The sequence below is a fragment of the Astatotilapia calliptera genome, chromosome 13 (genome assembly GCF_900246225.1).
Source record: "Astatotilapia calliptera chromosome 13, fAstCal1.2, whole genome shotgun sequence".
Taxonomy (NCBI): Eukaryota; Metazoa; Chordata; class Actinopteri; order Cichliformes; family Cichlidae; genus Astatotilapia; species Astatotilapia calliptera.
The window spans coordinates 31,695,804-31,714,367 of record NC_039314.1 but is presented as its reverse complement, the minus strand read 5'-3'; the positions used below and the strand labels follow the sequence as shown (position 1 = coordinate 31,714,367).

The following is an 18,564-nucleotide window of genomic DNA, read 5'->3' as shown; positions in this document are numbered from 1 at the left end:
CTTGGAAAGAAAGCAACTGGACTTCTTTAAGTTTCTTGAAGACATTTCAACTCTTATCCGAGAAGCTTCTTCAGTTCTAAAACCAAATGATGGTCAGCCCCAGATTAGTAGCCTTAGTGGGAGTTGGCCCTAATCAGGGTTGTTGACCCACTATTGATCATGTGCTTTATCACATGAGCCAAGATGTGAAAAGGGTGTGGAGTATTATTAGCAGAGGTTTCAGGTGAAACCATTGTGAGACCTTGCCTCACCCTATCATTTGAATTTTTGAGATCAGCAGACACAAGATCTGAGTGGACGCTAAGGCATCTGCGAAAGGATCTAAAAATTAGATTATAGATGGCAGGCGGCTGGTGTCGTAAGCCCCGCCCTCTGTTCAAAGATGATCGTTCACAGTGGACATAGATGACTTCTTTCACTCCTCTTTCAAACCATCTGTCTTCTCTGTCCAAATTGTGAACACTGGCATTTTCAAAGAGTGACCTTTGTCCTTTAGATGCAGATGGACTGCTGAGTCTTGTGACTGTGTGGTTTTTCAAATGTAGAGGTCTGAGCCCTCGTCGCTGCATTGCATGCTGTAGCGTTGTCATGTTGATAAAACCAGTCGTTACCACACAGATGAGGGCCCTCAGTCATGAGTGATGCTCTTTGCAACATCTGGACATAGCCAGCAGCTACTTGATGCCCCTGCACCTCCTGAAGCTCTATTGCTCAACTGAAGGAAATTATGGCATCCCCTCCACTGTGGAGCATAGAGAACATCTCAGATGGGATCTGCTTGTCATGCCAGTAACGTTGGAAGCCATCAGAACCATCAAGGTTACATTTGTTCTCATTAGACAATAAAACTTTCTCCTTTCAATGTCCCATGTTTGGTGCTCTCTTACAAAGTCCAAATGGTGAGTTCTGCAGCGTTCAAGGAGACGAGGCCTTTGAAGACGTTTTTTGTTTTTGAGGCCCTTCAAGTCTCAGATGCCATCTGATAGTTATGGGCCGCAGTTGGCACCAGAAACGCCCTTAATTTGGGTTGAGGATTGTCCAGTGTCTTGACGGAGAGCCAGTTGGATCCTCGGCTCTGTGCTGGTGAGATTTTTTTGGGTCTTCCTCTTGACTTTTTTGTTCCATAACCCTCAGGATCATTTAAGAAATTCCAAATGACTGTCTTACTTCCCATCTCAGCAGCGATGGTGCGCTGAGAGAGACCCTGCTTTTGCAGTTCAACAACCCGACATTCAAAAAGGGAACATTTGTTTGCCATCAGAACGTCATGATAGTGTGACTACCTGACAGAAAATGACAACAAATCCACATTCTTGCACAGATTTGGCCTTTTAAAGCATGTGGTCCTAAACTTTTGATCTGCTGTAAAACAGCCTGTTTCACTCCCATTTCTTCTTGTTGCATGTTGAAGTTCTACTTGGAACCTTGTTAAGATCCAAACATTAAAAATATGAATCATTTTTCAACTGATCTTGAACTTTTGACCAGGACTGTATTAACAATTGAATCCATTGGCAACAACTCAAGGTTCAGTATCTTGCACATGAATGCTTGCAGACGGGAGCAGCCAACCTTCCTATTAGTATGTTTTGATGCATGCTCAATCATCCAGGTAAGGAAATCCCAATAACAGTGATTCTGTTCATCTGGACGTAGCATTTTGTCACCCATCTAAGTGACTTCTGCAGGTTGCCAACCTTATAAACAGGACATTTGCATAAGGACTGAAACCAGCCCACTAATTGAACAATGGGCTGTGAGGTCAGTTCCTTGATCATTAATATTCAAATTGCCATGACCACTGATCAATGGTCATGAGTACCATTGACAGAGAGTTGGGCAATGGCTGCAATCACAGCATTGTAAGATGGTGACAGATGGACCCTTAGGCCCCTCCTCCATTCAGAGATTGTCTTTCCCTTTTCACGTAAACGGCCTCCTTGACTCCAAACCAGCGTTCCTCCCTGTCCAGGATGTTACATCCTCATCATTGAAAGAGTGTCCACTGGCCTGTAGGTGTAAATAGACTGCAGAGTCCTGACGAGGTAGCTCTTCTGTGTTCACCGATCAATAATCAGCGGTGTTAATGCCTTACAATTAAGCCATTAACTCCAATATTCCTCTGGTTCTCACTCTTCATCCCAAAATCTAACTACTCTCTGTTGAAGTGTCTAAAGTCAGTGATCCTGCACATCATGCCCACGTCCCAGTCTACACACCCCCCCACCTTTTCATTGTTACTCTTGTGTTTACAATAAAACTCATGAAATCGATTACTGTCTTCTGTTTGGTGTCTCACCGTTTGACACTAAACTAACCTCATGTGCAGTTTATGCTTCAGTTCTCTGCAGTGAAAGCTACTGAATGTATGAACAGTGGGGAAAGTAACATCAACAGAAGTAGCTGAAGATGTTGCTAAAGCTGGAAGCAGTAATTATTACATCCATCCATCTTCATCTGCTTATCCGGTTCAAAGTCATGTTGGTACTGGAACCTATGCCGGTGGCTAATTGTGTTATACATTTCCTTTGTTGTGGTTTTGCAATATTTCAGTCTTCTTTCCTTGTTTGGAGTCATGTTTTTCATTACTTTGTAAAGCTCTAATTTCTCTGTGGGTGCTAAAATACTTCTTTATCTAAAACATACGAGTTTTCCTTTTAATCAAAGTTTCAGTTTCAACTATTTGCCTGCATTCAGCTTTTCCTGCACAGACCTGCCAAGGGCCACAGGTCTAAGCTCCTTTATCATCAGTACTGTTAAAGTATGTGGACAGGCAGAAGTTACACAATGAAACTACAGATTACCACCGTATCCAGTCAAGCTTTACTGTCAGCAGATGTGTTCCAGGGGATTGTCCGTTTCATCTACTTGTCACCAAAATGTAAAAATAATCACTTTGAGTCACTTCATCATGTGGAGGTCACACAGCATCTGGTGTACTTACTGGAGGTCCTGCAAGACAGAGGGAGAAAGAGAGAGTGCTAAGTTTTTATGCAACCATGACAAAGATTCCAGTTAACCCAACAATGGTGTGCAACCAAAATACGTTTCTTAGAGTTGAGTATGAGCAGTGGAGCAACAATGCACTTTTCATGGAAGACTCAAGGTAACTCGAGTAAAAATATCTTTCTGCAGTGGATTCACACTTCAGTGTTAAATCTGTGCCATAATCCTCAGCATGCATACAAGATGTGACTAAATGTCACTGTTCACACGCTAAGGTATACATGGTGACAATGGCATTAGCTCCTTGTGTAGGCTACATCACAGGCTCTACGTAGTTCACTACAACAGTAGGAACCAGGCTTTTAGTTACACTTTTTATTGTCTGGCATGTTTCTGACATAAAATGAAACAAATGCTTGTTAAAAACTCCAAAATAATGTAACTGATTTTTCTATGAGTTAATCAAACATAACTTCTTGTCACTTTTCAACACCACAAGACGCCAATTATTGAGTTGTTTTCTGTCTAGTTACAGCAGTGGCACATGAACACTTTAATCTGTACACAAGTAACCAGATTAACAAGAAATCAAATGCTTCATGTAAACATTCAGAAGATTTTGGTCCGATCACACGTCACCGTTTTCTTCTAAACAAAGCGGATGAGTTATACCAATCGGTAATCAATAGATAAATAAAAAAATCTTTTGGCAATGCAAATAAGATTGATTGGTCAAAAATAGCATTTCTTTAGGGTCTCTAACCCTGTTTACGGAAACCTAGTGCATGTAATATAAAATACTCAAACATCAAGTGAATTTCTCATTGTCCACACATGGTAAAATTATTACGAAAATTCAACCCTTTCAGATTGTGCCAAGTTAATAAACTCGCATCACAGCCTGTCAGCTTTCAAACAGCCATAAAACAGGCCTTTCACAAAAACCGAATTATGTAGAAAGAGCCTGGGATCATTCAACAGAAAGTTACGACCAAAACCAGACACGGGTCACTGAAGATGTCGTCATGAGAGCCACAGCAAGATGAGGAAAACTCTCTGTGAAATGCAAATCCTCACTATTATTCAATCGATGTGCTCCTCAGACTACTCCATCCATACTTGGGTGCCTGCTGTCAGTGAAATTCAAATCCATACGAATTAAATACAATGGAAACAGACAGTTTAGGGTCTAAAATATACTGTTTATGTTGAGGAAATGATGACATTAAGTCACACCAGTTTACAGTTTGAAGCTCGCATAAGAAGATGTTGTTTAAAAGGTTCCCCACTATTTTCTGTTACCATTGTGTCAACACAGCATGCAGACTGGTAGCCACCCCAAAGCTAAGGCGTTACAGCAATTTAAAAAGTCTTACTCTACCCTTCGCATGGCATCACAGTACACCACTCTCATTTTACACTGAATGTTTGGTCCACACAGGCAGCTTTATATTCTCACAGCTTTCACAAAGTCCTGTGTGTGTGTCTTCATCTAATTACAGGGACTACGTCAGAAAAATAATTGCATCTTTTCAGGGATGCAGAACAGACAGTGACAGCTCACTAAAATCACAGCAAACACCGTCAGCAGGTCTACATTTAAAACTAAACATTGTACTAAATAGTGAATAACGTAAATGCTTTATGACTTTCTCCTATTACAGGGGTCTGACAGAATAAATGTTGCTAATTTGTTATTTGCTAAGTGAATAACGTATTTTAAGAGACATAATTTTACATTTTTTTAAAAATTAGAGATATTTCATAAATCAACATCACATCATGTAATGTTGATTTATGAAATTTCATAACTTGAATTCCTACGATTTGATAAGATGATATTTGATTAATATTTTCTTTAGTTTTAAGTTAACTTCAGTTAAAACTGCATCATTTAGGGCCACAAAGAGCCAACTGTTGCATACTGTAAACACCCAGACCCTTTAAATTTAGAGGATTTTCTATTATGATATGAGATCTGGGTAATAAAGTCAAATTACGGCTGCTCCAGTCATTCCTACGATTGTGTTCCACATTTTTAAGGTTACCCTTTACCTCCCTCTCTCTATTTAAGGGTGTGGAAAGCAAACACGAAGGCAAGATTCTTGTTGCATTCTGGCCTGCCATCACATCCTGTTGGCTGGACCCACTCACCCAGGGGACATAGTGTAGAGCACCTTGATCCAAAGGCACTTTGAAAGGCCTGGGGAAGTGGGCTCAAATATAGCACATGAAGTGGCGCCCGTCAAACGAGCTCTGGGCACAACATGAAACAAAGTTTACAGTCATAAACAAACACACACACACACAAAAAGTGGAATTTATTTGACTGCATTGATATCATATTCCAAGCCTTGTCCTCTGCTGGGTTTAATCCCAACTATTGCTAACACCTGTTGTTTATGCTTATGTAAAAGCAGTGGCGGTTAGCTATGGTCAGAAATAACGATCTAATATTGCCCACCAGCGTTCAGATTCACAGGTGTTTCCCTTTCCCTTGTCTTATTAGACTCAGTCATTTACTGAAAAGGAAGTCTTTCAAGTTCTTAAAGTAACTACGCAAAAATACTGAGACTTGCTGCTATAATAAGATTTAAAACCATTACAAATATTGCCCCGTGCGCCCTGGTGTTTAGTTTGAGAAAATGTGCATAATTCAACACTTTACCTTAATAAAATCCCTTTATTCTCAGTTTATTGTTGTTTGATAACAAGTAATATGATGACTCTCTGTCCCAGAATATTGACCCAAGAATAGCCTGTGCAGTTTCAGTTGTCTAAATATCCAGATCCAAAAACCCACTTCCACTCCTGATATACCCTGTAGATCCACTGTTTCTCCCGTCAAACCACACAGTAGCAGCCATTTTTTGTTGGGCACTTCCTTTGCTCTTTCCCACCATCTGGTTGCCTTTATTTTCACCAGCTTCACTGGTCGGTAACCTGGTGTGTCATGCACTCGTTGCTATAACAAGATTTAAAACCATTACAAACTGGGGTCCTAATGAACTGTACTGTTGGAGATGTTGGTCTATGTTACTAAATCCCACTGACATCAAAGGTGAAACAAAGTGAAAAGCCTGTTTGTGTAATCACCCTCACAGCCAACCAATGATCACTCAACTACACATTTACAGATCTTTACATTTCTGCTTTGTTAATTCACTTTCATGCTTAAAGGATTTTCTGCAGCAGTTGTCTAAACAGTGAACGTCTGTCAGCCTAACTCAGTAAAACGACTCCATTTCTTTTGCACCTTTTTCTGAAATCCCTACAGCCCATACACCCCTGAACATTTGAATCAAATCACAGCTACACTTCCCTCAAAGTGTTTATTATGTGAGGGATATGTCCTACAATAATACATAGAAATCAACAAACCTATGACCTGCTTTGGTGAAAATGACAAGAAAAAAAAATCTAGAAAATATGATAAAGACGCAGAGCAAATGTTACTGTGTAACTAGTCTGTAAGGAAAACATTAAAACAGAAGTAACCATCAGATTGTATTATGTGAAGCAAATGACACCCTCGCTTTTAACAGGACGAGACTCAACCTGGTATTTAATCCAGGAATTTACAGGCTCAGTGCAGCAGTGAGTCAAAGCAACAGACACTCTACAGACATTATTAAACAACAGTGTTTACGTCACCCCACTCTCAGGGATTACACCTTCTTTCACCAGCACACCACTCACATTCTCGCTTGGACTAAACTTGTAGTTAGTTCAGCCATCGTGCACCAGTGTCTATCTCTGTGAGTCCCATCAGAGATTTAATACCTCTTTACTTAAAATCAAGAACTCTGTTAACTGGGGATTGTATTTAGAAAACAATGACCTGCCAGTAATATCTCCAAGTGTTCTTTGGGAAGGTGGAAAGGTAGTGTCGTGGGACAAAACAATATCTCACTGTTCTCATAAGAAAAATGAAGCAAAAATTAGAATTAGAAAAAAAAAATTGAATCTGCCTGGCCTTCCTCACCACACAAACATATAATTAGCATCCCGAGAAACTAAAACTAGAGTTAAATGACATAATTCAGGAGAAAAAACACTTTCTAGTTCAAAAGACTCAAACGTCTCTAAATTATCATGGAAAAATAAACCATCACCATTAGGTGTAAAAACTCCACGAAAGTCAAAACACGGAGGTCTAGAACATTTTTACTACTATTTCTCTTCTTATAGATGTTTCAGATTGGATCTAATCAAGTTTGCTCGACAGCCCATGGCCGGACCTAGAATAAGCTTTCTGTGATAAAGTAAAAATCTCTAATCTGCCTGTCATAATCCCAAGTATTAATGATCATAACTGCTTTAAAGCCTTAATATAAACACCTCTCTGACAGGCTGGTGGGAATTTCTTCCACCAGAAAATCTTCCCTGATTCACTGTAAACTTAGAGCCATTTGGACAATCCAGATATGTGCCAGAGAAAGAAAAAGCAAAAATGGTACGAAAAAAGAATAAAAATGTTATTCAAAACACAAACAAATGAAATACATAATTCAGGAGAGATTTAATCTCAGCCAACTTTTTAAAATGTCAGTGCCCCCAACTCATCATTCAATCTCCCTCCCAACCACAGAGTGGGAGCAAGATCTTTTCATCGATCCAGATTTAAACTTCTGGACACAAATAAGTTTTTGTGTAGACAGGTTTGACACAATACTCTGACCATTATTCTGCTGCTACATCTGCTGGACACGAGAAGTTTAAAAAGACAAAACCAAACTGACAAGGCTCACAATGAACTGTTATTGACTCGTTTATGTGAACAAATATGTACAAAAGAACTTCCACACACAGTGAAAGACAGAAAGATGTAAGAGATTTTACCCAAAACGTCCAAGGAAAATGGATTTTTCTCAGCACCTTTGGCCAGGAAGCACCCAACTCCCACAGTGTAACCCAAGAGGGCCTCATTTGCTATAAAATAACCTTCAGGAGTCCACAGCCCTGCGTCATGAAAACCAATGTGTTATACAGCTTGCACTTCCTTTGTACAATGTTACCAACCAAAGGATGTGGTACAGAGGAAAATGGAAAGTCAAGCAAAGACAGATGTTTGGATACAGAGAAATAGGGACGTAATTCTTCCACTTTCATGTTTTCGTATCATTAAGGTGGATTCAAATCTATCCTGTGTGGATTGGAGCCGTTCCCCAAAGCGATGGGGTGAAGAGGCATGGAGTCACTGCAAAGTAAAGCAGAAATATGTAAACAGACTTAGTTAACAAGTGTCTTTCTTAATGCTTGAATACACTCTGTAATAACAGGATGAGCACATGGCAGGTGTTATATAAGCAGACACCAGAGGATCGGGATTAGTCGTCTCTAATGCGCTGAAGACATTCTGGAATTTCCTGAGTTGTGCCGTGGTGTTAACTCGCAGGTGAACGTAAACAGTGGCCAAAAACACGGCAAACTCTCTCCACAGATAATAGGGATGGACGTTAATCAGTTTAAACTGGCAATGCTCAGAAACAGTCTGTTTATTTAGTGATAGCAATGACGATGAAAGCGACATCCTCAAAACTGGAGCAGTGGACTACGTAAAAAGGGCAGGGGTGTGTGTTCGTGGTCACGCCCAGCAGGTGTGCGGGCGCCAGTATAACGCAGCTCCCTCAAGCAGGAACTTTGGTTTCATTTAAATTTTCAACGGGAGGAAGTGCAGCCAGGTCGGCCATCATTTCTACAGTCATTGGTTTCACCACAGTTTGGTCATGTGACCGACTCTCTAGCCTGGCGGGCAAAACATTACTCCATCGTGACGACCAATAGCAGACAGATCAAAAGTTTTTTTTTCTCACCTGTCTCAGTCCAAGACTACTGTGTCATCTATGATGAGAGCATATCCAAAGATATGAACTTACACATTTGGGGGTCTTGTGATCCACATCTGACCTGTAAGGCAGGGTTAGGAGGTGTGTTCACACGTTGGTGACATAATCTACGCCATTCTAGCATCTCTGATAGCACAGCAACCATATGTCGATTCGGCTACGTTAAACTGTAAGACGCTCAAAGGATGGCTGGAGGGCAAAGGAACAAAGGACTGGTGGGCGTGTCCCAGTAGCTCTGATGTCACAGCTGCATGTTGTGTGAAAGCCAGGTTACCATGAAAATTAGAGCACAGCACTCTCTTATTTCCCGCTGGGCTGTAATCCTGGCTCTTAGTTCATCCTGAGACTGTACCAGCAAGAGGCTGGATGGCAGTGGTCGGCTAGCATGAGACAGCCCTCTCTTACCTCCCGGTGCTCACTCCTATATATTTTTAATAGTTTCAGTAATTAGTAATTATCGTCCCAAGTAACTGAATTGGTGAATATGTTATAAACAACTCGACATCACCACACTGTTTGCTTGATGCTGTTTGTTTGGTGCCTACTGGCTTTGCTTTTGTTTTGACAACATTTGATATCCTTTTTGGGGTCTTCTGCTGCTGGAATCGACCTTTGACTGCTAGTGGCCAGTAAACACAGACCAGAAAATAGCCCAGGTCACATTTCTACCAGATCCAAGAGAATTAACTTCTGCTAGACTCCCTGGCTGCCGAGGCCTTGTGCAATCTGGACAAAACCATTCTTTCCTGGCTTGGACTCTTAAGCAACACTCATCCAGAACCAGCTATGGTCACCTCTATCCATGATAAGGACCCTGTGCAGGAGCCAGTTCTAAAGTTGGTCCACTCTAGAGCCAGCCATGGTTGGGGGATGATGCCATATTCAGCAGAGATGGGTCCCAATGAAAGTACCCCGTCAATATGGAGTAACGGAGTCTCAATATGATAGAGAACTCTCAATTGTGTTCCCAGAATGCTGAGGGTGCCGTCACTTACTGTTGTCCTGTTGTTCTGAACATTGGATATCAAAGATAAAAATACAGACTCACAACCTGTTAAAGTATGCCTGTTAGATGACAGCACTGTTAAAACCCTTATATTTAAAATTATATTGGTTTGTAACGAATTAAACCTGTTGTTAGATTTAAATGACTCCATGGAGAAGAGACTAGAGATGGCACGATACCACTTTTTTATGTCCGATACCGATATCATAAATTTGGATATCTGCCGATACCGATATGAATCCGATATAGTGTTTTTTAATCAACAAAACTGTTTTTTAAATATCTTGCTGCATTTTGCAAGTCTGCAAGTTCATACTCAAGTTTAAAACAACAACTACACTAAAGCTATTCTGTTATACCTGTATACAAAAAAAATATTTCATAGTTCAGCAATACTGATCAATCTAATAAACTTAGACCTACACCATCCTCCCTATTCTGGTATTTTAAAGAGTACTTAGCGTAAATATTAAGCAACCTAACTAATAGGGTTCCAACTCCCAGCAACAACAAAAATAAATAAATAAAAAATAGGGAACCACCCCTCACGCGCCACCTCATGATGCTTAATCGACGTAATCAACCTTAATTTGATGCAGTGTGAAAAAAAATGCACAGAAATCAATTATTTTTCAAGAAATATTAAATAGATTCAACATCTTTCTTCAACAAAATTGCAGACTGCACAGATGGTACCTTCCCAAAGGAAAAAGCACTATAGCTTACTAGGGTATATATATTAGACTTAATAGTCACTATATACAGTAATTGACTTCTATTCATTTTACATCAAATTAAAACTTTGTGTGTCAGATAATTATTTATTAAAAGCTCGACATTTTAAATGAGAATAAGAAAGAAAAGTATGTCTTTGTGCCCCCTTTTCCCTGTTCATGCCCTATCGGCCCCCCTGGCTAAACTTTGCTAGATCCGCCCCTGCACAGTTACCAGCGTCAGCTACGTAGAAAAAGATCCTGGTGTAGAAAGTAATATTAAATAAATTCTAACAACAGCTGATCAAGCTTAAACGTGCTGCTGTTGTTCAGCCGCTGGTTTCCTCTTTCTGGTGCAAAGTGGGCCAAAAACAAAGATGGACTCACGACAGAAAAGCTGATCAGCTGATCATTTAAGCAGTTTCACGATTGAAGTAGCAGCCGGAGAGCGAGAGGCAGTCGCTCGTTAAGCTTAACGTGGGAATGCTTTACAAACATTCAGAGATGAACTTACACACTTGCTTTACTTCTCTCGGGATAACTTTGTCAGAGATGAAATGCCGGGTTGCTAGCGAAGCTCCACATGCTATCCAGACCACCGACAGGTCCCGCATGCCACAGCCGCTCTATCACGTGATGCATACTGCTCCGACGTGCTAACGTTCTGAGGTGAGTTACGGCGTGTTGCAAGTTTTGTGAGGTGCTTTCGTGATATTTAATGGATCGATTACATTTTTTATTTTTCTCCGATATCCGATCCAGTCATTTAGGTCAGTATCGGACCGATACCGATACGTAATATCGGATCGGTCCATCTCTAGAAGAGACACAGAGGCTACGTTCACACTGCAGGTCTTAATGCTCAATTCCGATTTTTTGATCAAATCCGATTTTTTTGTCTGCTCGTTCACACTACAAATAAAATGCGACAGCAAACGCGCTCTAGTGTGAATGCTCAAAGCGGCCCGCATGCGCAAAAGAAGCTGTCACACACAACGAGCTCTGTTTAGACCCACAGCAACAGTATTGTTTGACTGATGGCCCTTAATATGCAGACTTCGGACTTCGTTTCCCAATTTTTGCTTTAAGTTATTTTGTTATTTACATAATAATGTAAATAACCTAATAATGATCCTTATTGCTGTTTAAGAGAGGAGCGGTGCTTCAAATGATAGCTGCAGATTTCTGTCAGAATCTGCAGATTATACAGTACAAATAAAATGTTCACATTGTCTTCCCAACAGTTTCACTAACATCTACACTGGATGGCCAGGAAGCGTTCGCGATGTCTTCTCGGGCGCTTCTCTGGCGCTGATAATTGGCTTCAGTCTTGTGTCGGTGACGTAAAAGGCGGATTTAATGCGACTTGACCGTTCAAACAGCAGTCGCTTTCTAAAACATCGGATATGTATCGGATTCAGTACCACATACGAAAGTGACCCAGATCGGATTTGAAAATATCGGATTTGCGCCGTTCACACTGTCATAGCATGATCGGATATGGGTCGCATAGGGTCAAAAAAATCAGATTTGATGCGCTTTCGCCTGCAGTGTGAACGTAGCCAGAGTAAATTTGACAGATTTGCAGCTTCCTGTTAAACTCATACCAGCACTTCAACAGCAGCAATATGAATCCTTTGAGGCCATGACCATCACAGCTTTACTTGTCATTGATCAGCTTGGAATTAAAGTTATTTAATTCAGACAGAGAAACCTGTAAGAAGCATTTTAAACATAATGAAATAGACTAACTGTCCATGTCCCCTGTTATATTGGTAAATCTTGTTTCAGCATTTGAAATACCCTTCTTGCAGCTCATATTCTGCCAGTTTGTGATACCTGTCAAAACAGAGGGTAGTGTGCTATAAAGCTAACTTCTGTTTCTTAATGAACTGTAAAACAGATTTTATCCAGTCTATAAAAACAAACTCGTTTTCTTCCTTGAAAGGAATCTTTGTTATTTGAACATGAACATGGATCCAGACTGCCTAAGATTTCTCTCAGTATTGCAAAAATGTGGCGCATTCCCACATATAAGCTACTTCTTTGCTTCTTGTTGTCTTGTAAAGACGTTAGCATGTCAGGTCTCTGCTGTGAGTTGAAGAATGTGGCAGGATTTCTATGGCTTTTCCAGAGACTCAGCCCTGAAGCTGACTACTGCAGGTCGGAGCGCTGGAATGAGGGGAGACTGAAGCGTTTTTTGTGAACTGAATGAGGCTCTATTGACGTGCTCATGTTGCATTGTTGTGTAACACTGTGGTACTGGCACAGATTTAACATGTTCAAAATATGACTGGAAACAAAGTTCAGCCAAGTCTTTACAAAGCAAATATTCATGTCAATCTATCTTTCAAGACTTCAGAAAAGCCACCTCTGGTGTGGTCCTCCATGCACCAGTTCATCCATCGAGCTTCCTGTTTTTCTGATCACTAAGTACTAAAGCAAGCTCTAGGAAAAGCTGCAAAAGTTGATTATTCTACCAGAAAAGCCTTGGAACGCATTTCATAGGAGGCAACAGGGAAACATGAACTCTTGCAGAGTTCAGCACACACTCGGCATCTACTGCAGTTACCATAAAAGAATAATTTTGTGTTCCTCTGTCATTGCTGAACTGATATGACAGTGAATGCTTTGTATTACATCTATTTTTGTCTAATTTTATTGTTATTGTTATGAGCATCTCTCCCTCTTTTGGGAGGGTTTTGTATTTGTTCATTTGAATGACATTGAATGATGAGAGGTTTTTATATGGGAGCTAAATCATCTGGGTCAGCTTCCTCCTATAAGACTTTATTGAAGTGGCTAATAAAGGAATAAAATCAGACTTCATGCCATGGTGAGCTGTGTAGCAGGCAGGGCTTAGACCCAAACACAGGACTCAAAGTCACAAACTTAAAGCTGCCCCTGCCTGAGCGAAGATTTCTGCCTACTGTAACTTTCCTTTACCGCTGTTGCAAAGTGCTCGGCCATAGTGGGTCGTTTGATTGTTGAGGTTTTTCTCTGTTGTAGGGTCTTTACAATATAAAGTTCCTTTGGGAGGACTGTTGTTCTTAGTTGGCGCTACATGAAGAATATTGAACTGTTACCTCCTGGTATTTTTCCATAGTTCTAAGATGTACATGTTTTATTGTACCGAGTAGGGCGATCGTGGCTCAAGAGTTGGCAGTTCGTCTTGTAATTGGAAGGTTGCCGGTTCGAGCCCCAGCTCGGACAGTCTCGGTCATTGTGTCCTTGGGCAAGACACTTCACCTACCGCCTACTGGTGATGGCCAGAGGGGCCGATGGTGCGATATGGCAGCCTCGCCTCTGTCAGTCTGCCCCAGGGCAGCTGTGGCTACACCTGTAGCTGCCTCCACCAGTGTGTGAATGTGAGAGTGAATGAATAGTGGAATTGTAAAGCGCTTTGAGGGTCTCGAAAAGTGCTTTATATATGCAATCCATTATTATTATTATTATTATTAGTGTAATATTATTATTTGGCCTTTTTCAACCCTAAAATTAGTCATATCCATCAGCAGCTGGCTCCGCCAGGTAATTCCACACATAATTACACAGTATGATCCCCTCTTCCTTCCTTTCTAATCTCATATGTCTGACGGTTGAGGAAATATTTGGGTTTATTAAGAAATATAAGCCATCTACGTGCCACCTTGACCCATTTCCCACTAGGTTGGCTAAATCCTATTTATCCTCGCTCTCTTGATAACTGACATTATTCACTCTTCCCTAATCTCCGGCTTTTTTCCTCTACCTCTTAAAACAGCTGTGATAATTCCACCTCTTAACAAACTTGACGGAAACCCTTTCAGTCTAAATAATTATAGTCCAAATGCTAATTTACCATCCCAGTCTAGAAAAGCTGCTGCTGTGCAGCTCTATTCTCACCTTACTTCGAGTCATCTATTTGAACACTTGGCAGGAGTGAGACAGCTCTAGTCAACATCACACTGTGGGCTGTTAACCATAGCTGTGCTACACCTCTGACAGTCTCTCACCGTATCATTGGTATCATTGGTATCATTGGCACGTCACATTATTTAATTCAGTTAATTTCACTTAAGTGTTATTTTTGTACCACTGAAACCCAACACCAGTCACCTCAAGTCGCTGAATACTGGTATAGGTCACGACCCCACAATAATAGAGACCAAGAATCAGACGACCTCCTATCAGCAAGTACTTTGGAGACAGTGGGAAGAAAAAACGTCATTTTAACAGGAAGAAAACTAAAACCAGGCTCAGTGAGGGGAGGGAGACGAAACAGAAGACATGGTGTGGAAGAGAGCCAGACATTAATCAAACACAATGTGACTGAAAGGGGCTAACAGAAGAAGAAACAGTCAGCCAGCAGAGTCCCCCAGCAGCCTACACCTACTGCAGCAGACCTGAGGCAGGATTCAGGGTCACCTGATCCAGCCCTAACTATATGCTTTATTAAAAAGGAAAGCTTGAATCCTAATAGATAGTTTCTGCCTCCTGAATCCAAGCTGGGAGCTGGTCCCACAGAAGAGGGGCCTGAAAACTCAAAGTAAGCCAGCATTCTGAGCGTGCTCTGTTGGAGTCGGGCTATCTGGTCTGTAAGATAAGATGAAGCCTGATAATACAAAGGAGGAAGGATTTTGCTTCTGGATTCAACAGGAAGCCAACATATGATCTCAGATCGTAATCAGTCAGTAAAGTTAAATAACTTCAGATCACAGTTGGTCCAGTTCTCAGTGGTGTTCCTGACGGCTCCCTTGGATTTATTTATCTTTCACCTTTCGGTCACATTTTGGGAACTCTGGCATTCATTTTCATTCTCATGCCACTCTGCCTAACCTGACCTTTCCACCTTCTTTTGTCTCCGACTGCTTACGTGAGACTAAATTGTGGTTGTCTGCTAATTTTCTCAAGTTAAACAGAGGTTCTTCTGATAGGAACCCAAACTGTTCTGGATAAATGGGATCAATTCTCACTCTGCATTCCCAGTTCTCAAATCTGTCCTTCCACCCAGCTAAGAGATGATGTATCAATAATATGACTCAGTCTGCACATTTCCATCTACGTGATATTAGTCGGCTGCACCCTTCACAGCTTACAGTGTTCTTGAACATGCTCTGGTTACATCTCGCATTGATTATTGTAATTCTATCCCCTCTGTCCTACCACATGAATGTCTCCAAAGACTGGTCCAAAATGCAGCCCCTCATGTGATTACCAGAACCTTTCCACAGAACGTATTATTCCTGTCCTCTAACAGCTTTGCTTATTCAGCCTCTTACTTTCACATCTGTCTATAATCTCACACCTCCAAATCACTGATCTTCTCACATACACCTCTCCTTCCTGTACTCCGAGACCCTCCTCCTCTGTTACCTTTATTATACTATGTGAACTTTAGCAAGTTCAGCCGAGTGGCCCCTCGTCGTTGGATCTCTCAGCATTGATCCCTGTCTTTAACATACATCTTTTTAAGCTTGCCTATTCTTTTGATTTTAAATTTATGATGTATTGTCTTTTAATTCTGTGATGGGTTCAACTGGTATTTCATCCATACTGTGCTTTTGTTATTGTAAAGTGTTCTTGAGTGTTTTTCTAGTTAAAATTAGGAAATGGGCAGATTCTAAGCCTTTCAATAAGAGCCTGATTTTTTTTTTATTATTATCATTCCAGACTTGCAGACAAGCTTTGGGTAACAAGATGGTGATGAAATATCTCCATCATGTTTGATATGTTAGCTGTTCCTGCTGTGGAAAACTGCACAAAGTAATACATAGATATTTATTGAATGTTGAATTAGTTCTTAAGCCACATTAGATACAGTAGTTAGGTGGAAGATTGGAAACAGATTGCTGTATTTATAGTTTTTACATAATAAATTCGGGGTTTTCTCTGTTACAGGGTCTCCACCTTACAGTGTGCACGGCCCTGAGATGGCCATTGTTGTGATTTGGCACTATATAAACAGAATTCAACTGAATTTTCAGGCGAACATCAGTTTAACTGTTTGTGCCCGGTATTTTACATGTGCATGTGAGTTCAGAGGATGTAACATCATCATTATTATTCAGTATTTATGCCATCGTTTCAGGCAGCACAGTGGTTAGCACTCACAGCATGAAGGTGCTCGACTCCACCATCTTTTTGGGGCCTCCCTGTGTGGAGTTTGCATGTTCGTCCATGTTTGGGTGGGTTCTTTCTGGGGACTCTGGCTTAATTGATGGATATGAAATAATTCAAATAACAAAAAAAGCTAACTGACGAATCAGAACACGTTTTCCTGCTGTTAGGGTTTGATTACAGCAAACACAGAAATGCTAAATTGCACTGTTACACTGGACTGTGTGACTAAAGGACCCGACGTGTACACAATGTTGCAGCGTTGGTGCCGTTTTATTTATAGTGCTCACTTGATCAGTCTACTGGTGCAGTTTTCAGCTGTCTTGCTCCCAGCACAACTCTCTCCTCCAGTACCAGTGAACTCCCAAAATATAGGAAGAGCTCGATTAGCCAATCAGCCCCAGCTGTCCTGGCAGCCTCCCTGGCACTGCCCTCTGAACTCACTGCACCAACCTCCTCTGCAGTGGAGCCACAGACCGGCTCTCAGCTACTCTTTCTACAGTTTAATAAAGTTTCTGTTTACTGTCAAAGCCACCGTTGTTGTAGGTCAGACATGTTGTTGTGGGCAGCTGGGCACCACTGTAACACCTATCAGTTACCACCACACGCACAACAGCACACACACAGTTGTGAATTCTTTTTATTTACAGTGCTCGTTACTCTGCACACTGCCACTCTGCACATCCTTTGTCCTCTCGAGGTCCCAGCGTGCTACTAAATCAGGAAGGCAAGATTAAACAATTATTACCAGCTGTGCCGGCTTGCCTCCCCGAGCGCTGCCCCTGAAGCCAGACACCACCTCCCCCATGCCGCGGAGCCACAAACCACACCCGCTACAGTTATCTAATAAAATAAGCCCAATAACCAGGCTCTTGTTTTTCTTGTAGCATTAGTGTTATATCATTTTGATTTCCAAGCCCTACGCAAGATTGCAACCCTTCTGAAACCTGACAGGAGTCCAGGTTTACAGTGGCCCCCACTTTGTTTTTCTTTTCTTTTTTTAAGAAGTTTGATGTTTTAAGAAAAGGTTTTCTTGTGTATCTACAGAAGATGAAATGCAACCTTTGCTTTGATCTCACTGAAACACGACGACGTGGGAGGGCAGAGGTAGCCAAACTACACTGAACAAAAATATACATGCAACACTTTTGTTTTTGCTCCCATTTTCCATGAGCTGAACTTAAAGATCTGAAACATTTTCTACAAACACAAAGAAGCCATGACTGTCAAATATTGTTCACAAATCTGTCTAAATCTGTGTTAGTGAGAACTTCTCGTTCGCCGAGATCATCCATCCCACCTCACAGGTGTGCTGATTGGACAGCATGAATATCGCACAGGTGTGCCTGAGACTGCCCACAATAAAAGGCCACTCTGAAATATGCAGTTTGATCACACAGCACAATGCTACAGATGTCGCAGCTTTTGAGGGAGCGTGCCATTGGCATGCTGACTGCACGAATGTCAACCAGAACTGTTGCCTGTGAAATGAACGTTCATTTCTCTGCCATAAGCCATCTTCAAAGGTGTTTCAGAGAATTTGGCAGTACATCAATCGGACTCACAATCGCAGACCACATGTAACCACACCAGTTCAGGACCTCCACATCCAGCATGTTCACCTCCAGGATGGTCGACCAGGTGGAGACCAGCCACCCAGACAGCTGCAGCAACAATCGGTTTGCATAACCAAAGAATTTCTGCAAAAACTGTCAGAAACCGTCTCAGGGAAGCTCATCTGCATGCTCGTGGTCCTCATCGGGGTCTGGACCTGACTGCAGTTTGTCACTTTAACCACGTTGAGTGAGCGAATGCTCTCATTTGATGGCGTCTGCCACGTTGGAGAGGTGTTCTGTTGACAGATGTTTTTACTGTGCAGGGCAGATGGCAGACAGCTTGTGGCGTTGTGTGGATGAGCAGTTTGCTGATGTCAGCATTGTGGATTGAGTGG

General features: G+C 41.4%; 1 protein-coding gene across 8 annotated transcripts in view; it reads right to left on the bottom strand.

Moving 5' to 3' along the window:
• Positions 1 to 18,564, bottom strand: part of col13a1 (collagen, type XIII, alpha 1) — a 116,974-nt gene that overhangs the window by 71,654 nt on the left and 26,756 nt on the right. For all 8 annotated transcript variants that reach the window (XM_026190815.1, XM_026190808.1, XM_026190809.1 and 5 more), the window contains exon 3: positions 2,945 to 2,952. In XM_026190815.1, coding sequence (XP_026046600.1) covers positions 2,945 to 2,952 — 8 coding nt within the window. The remainder of the gene's footprint in view (positions 1 to 2,944; positions 2,953 to 18,564) is intronic.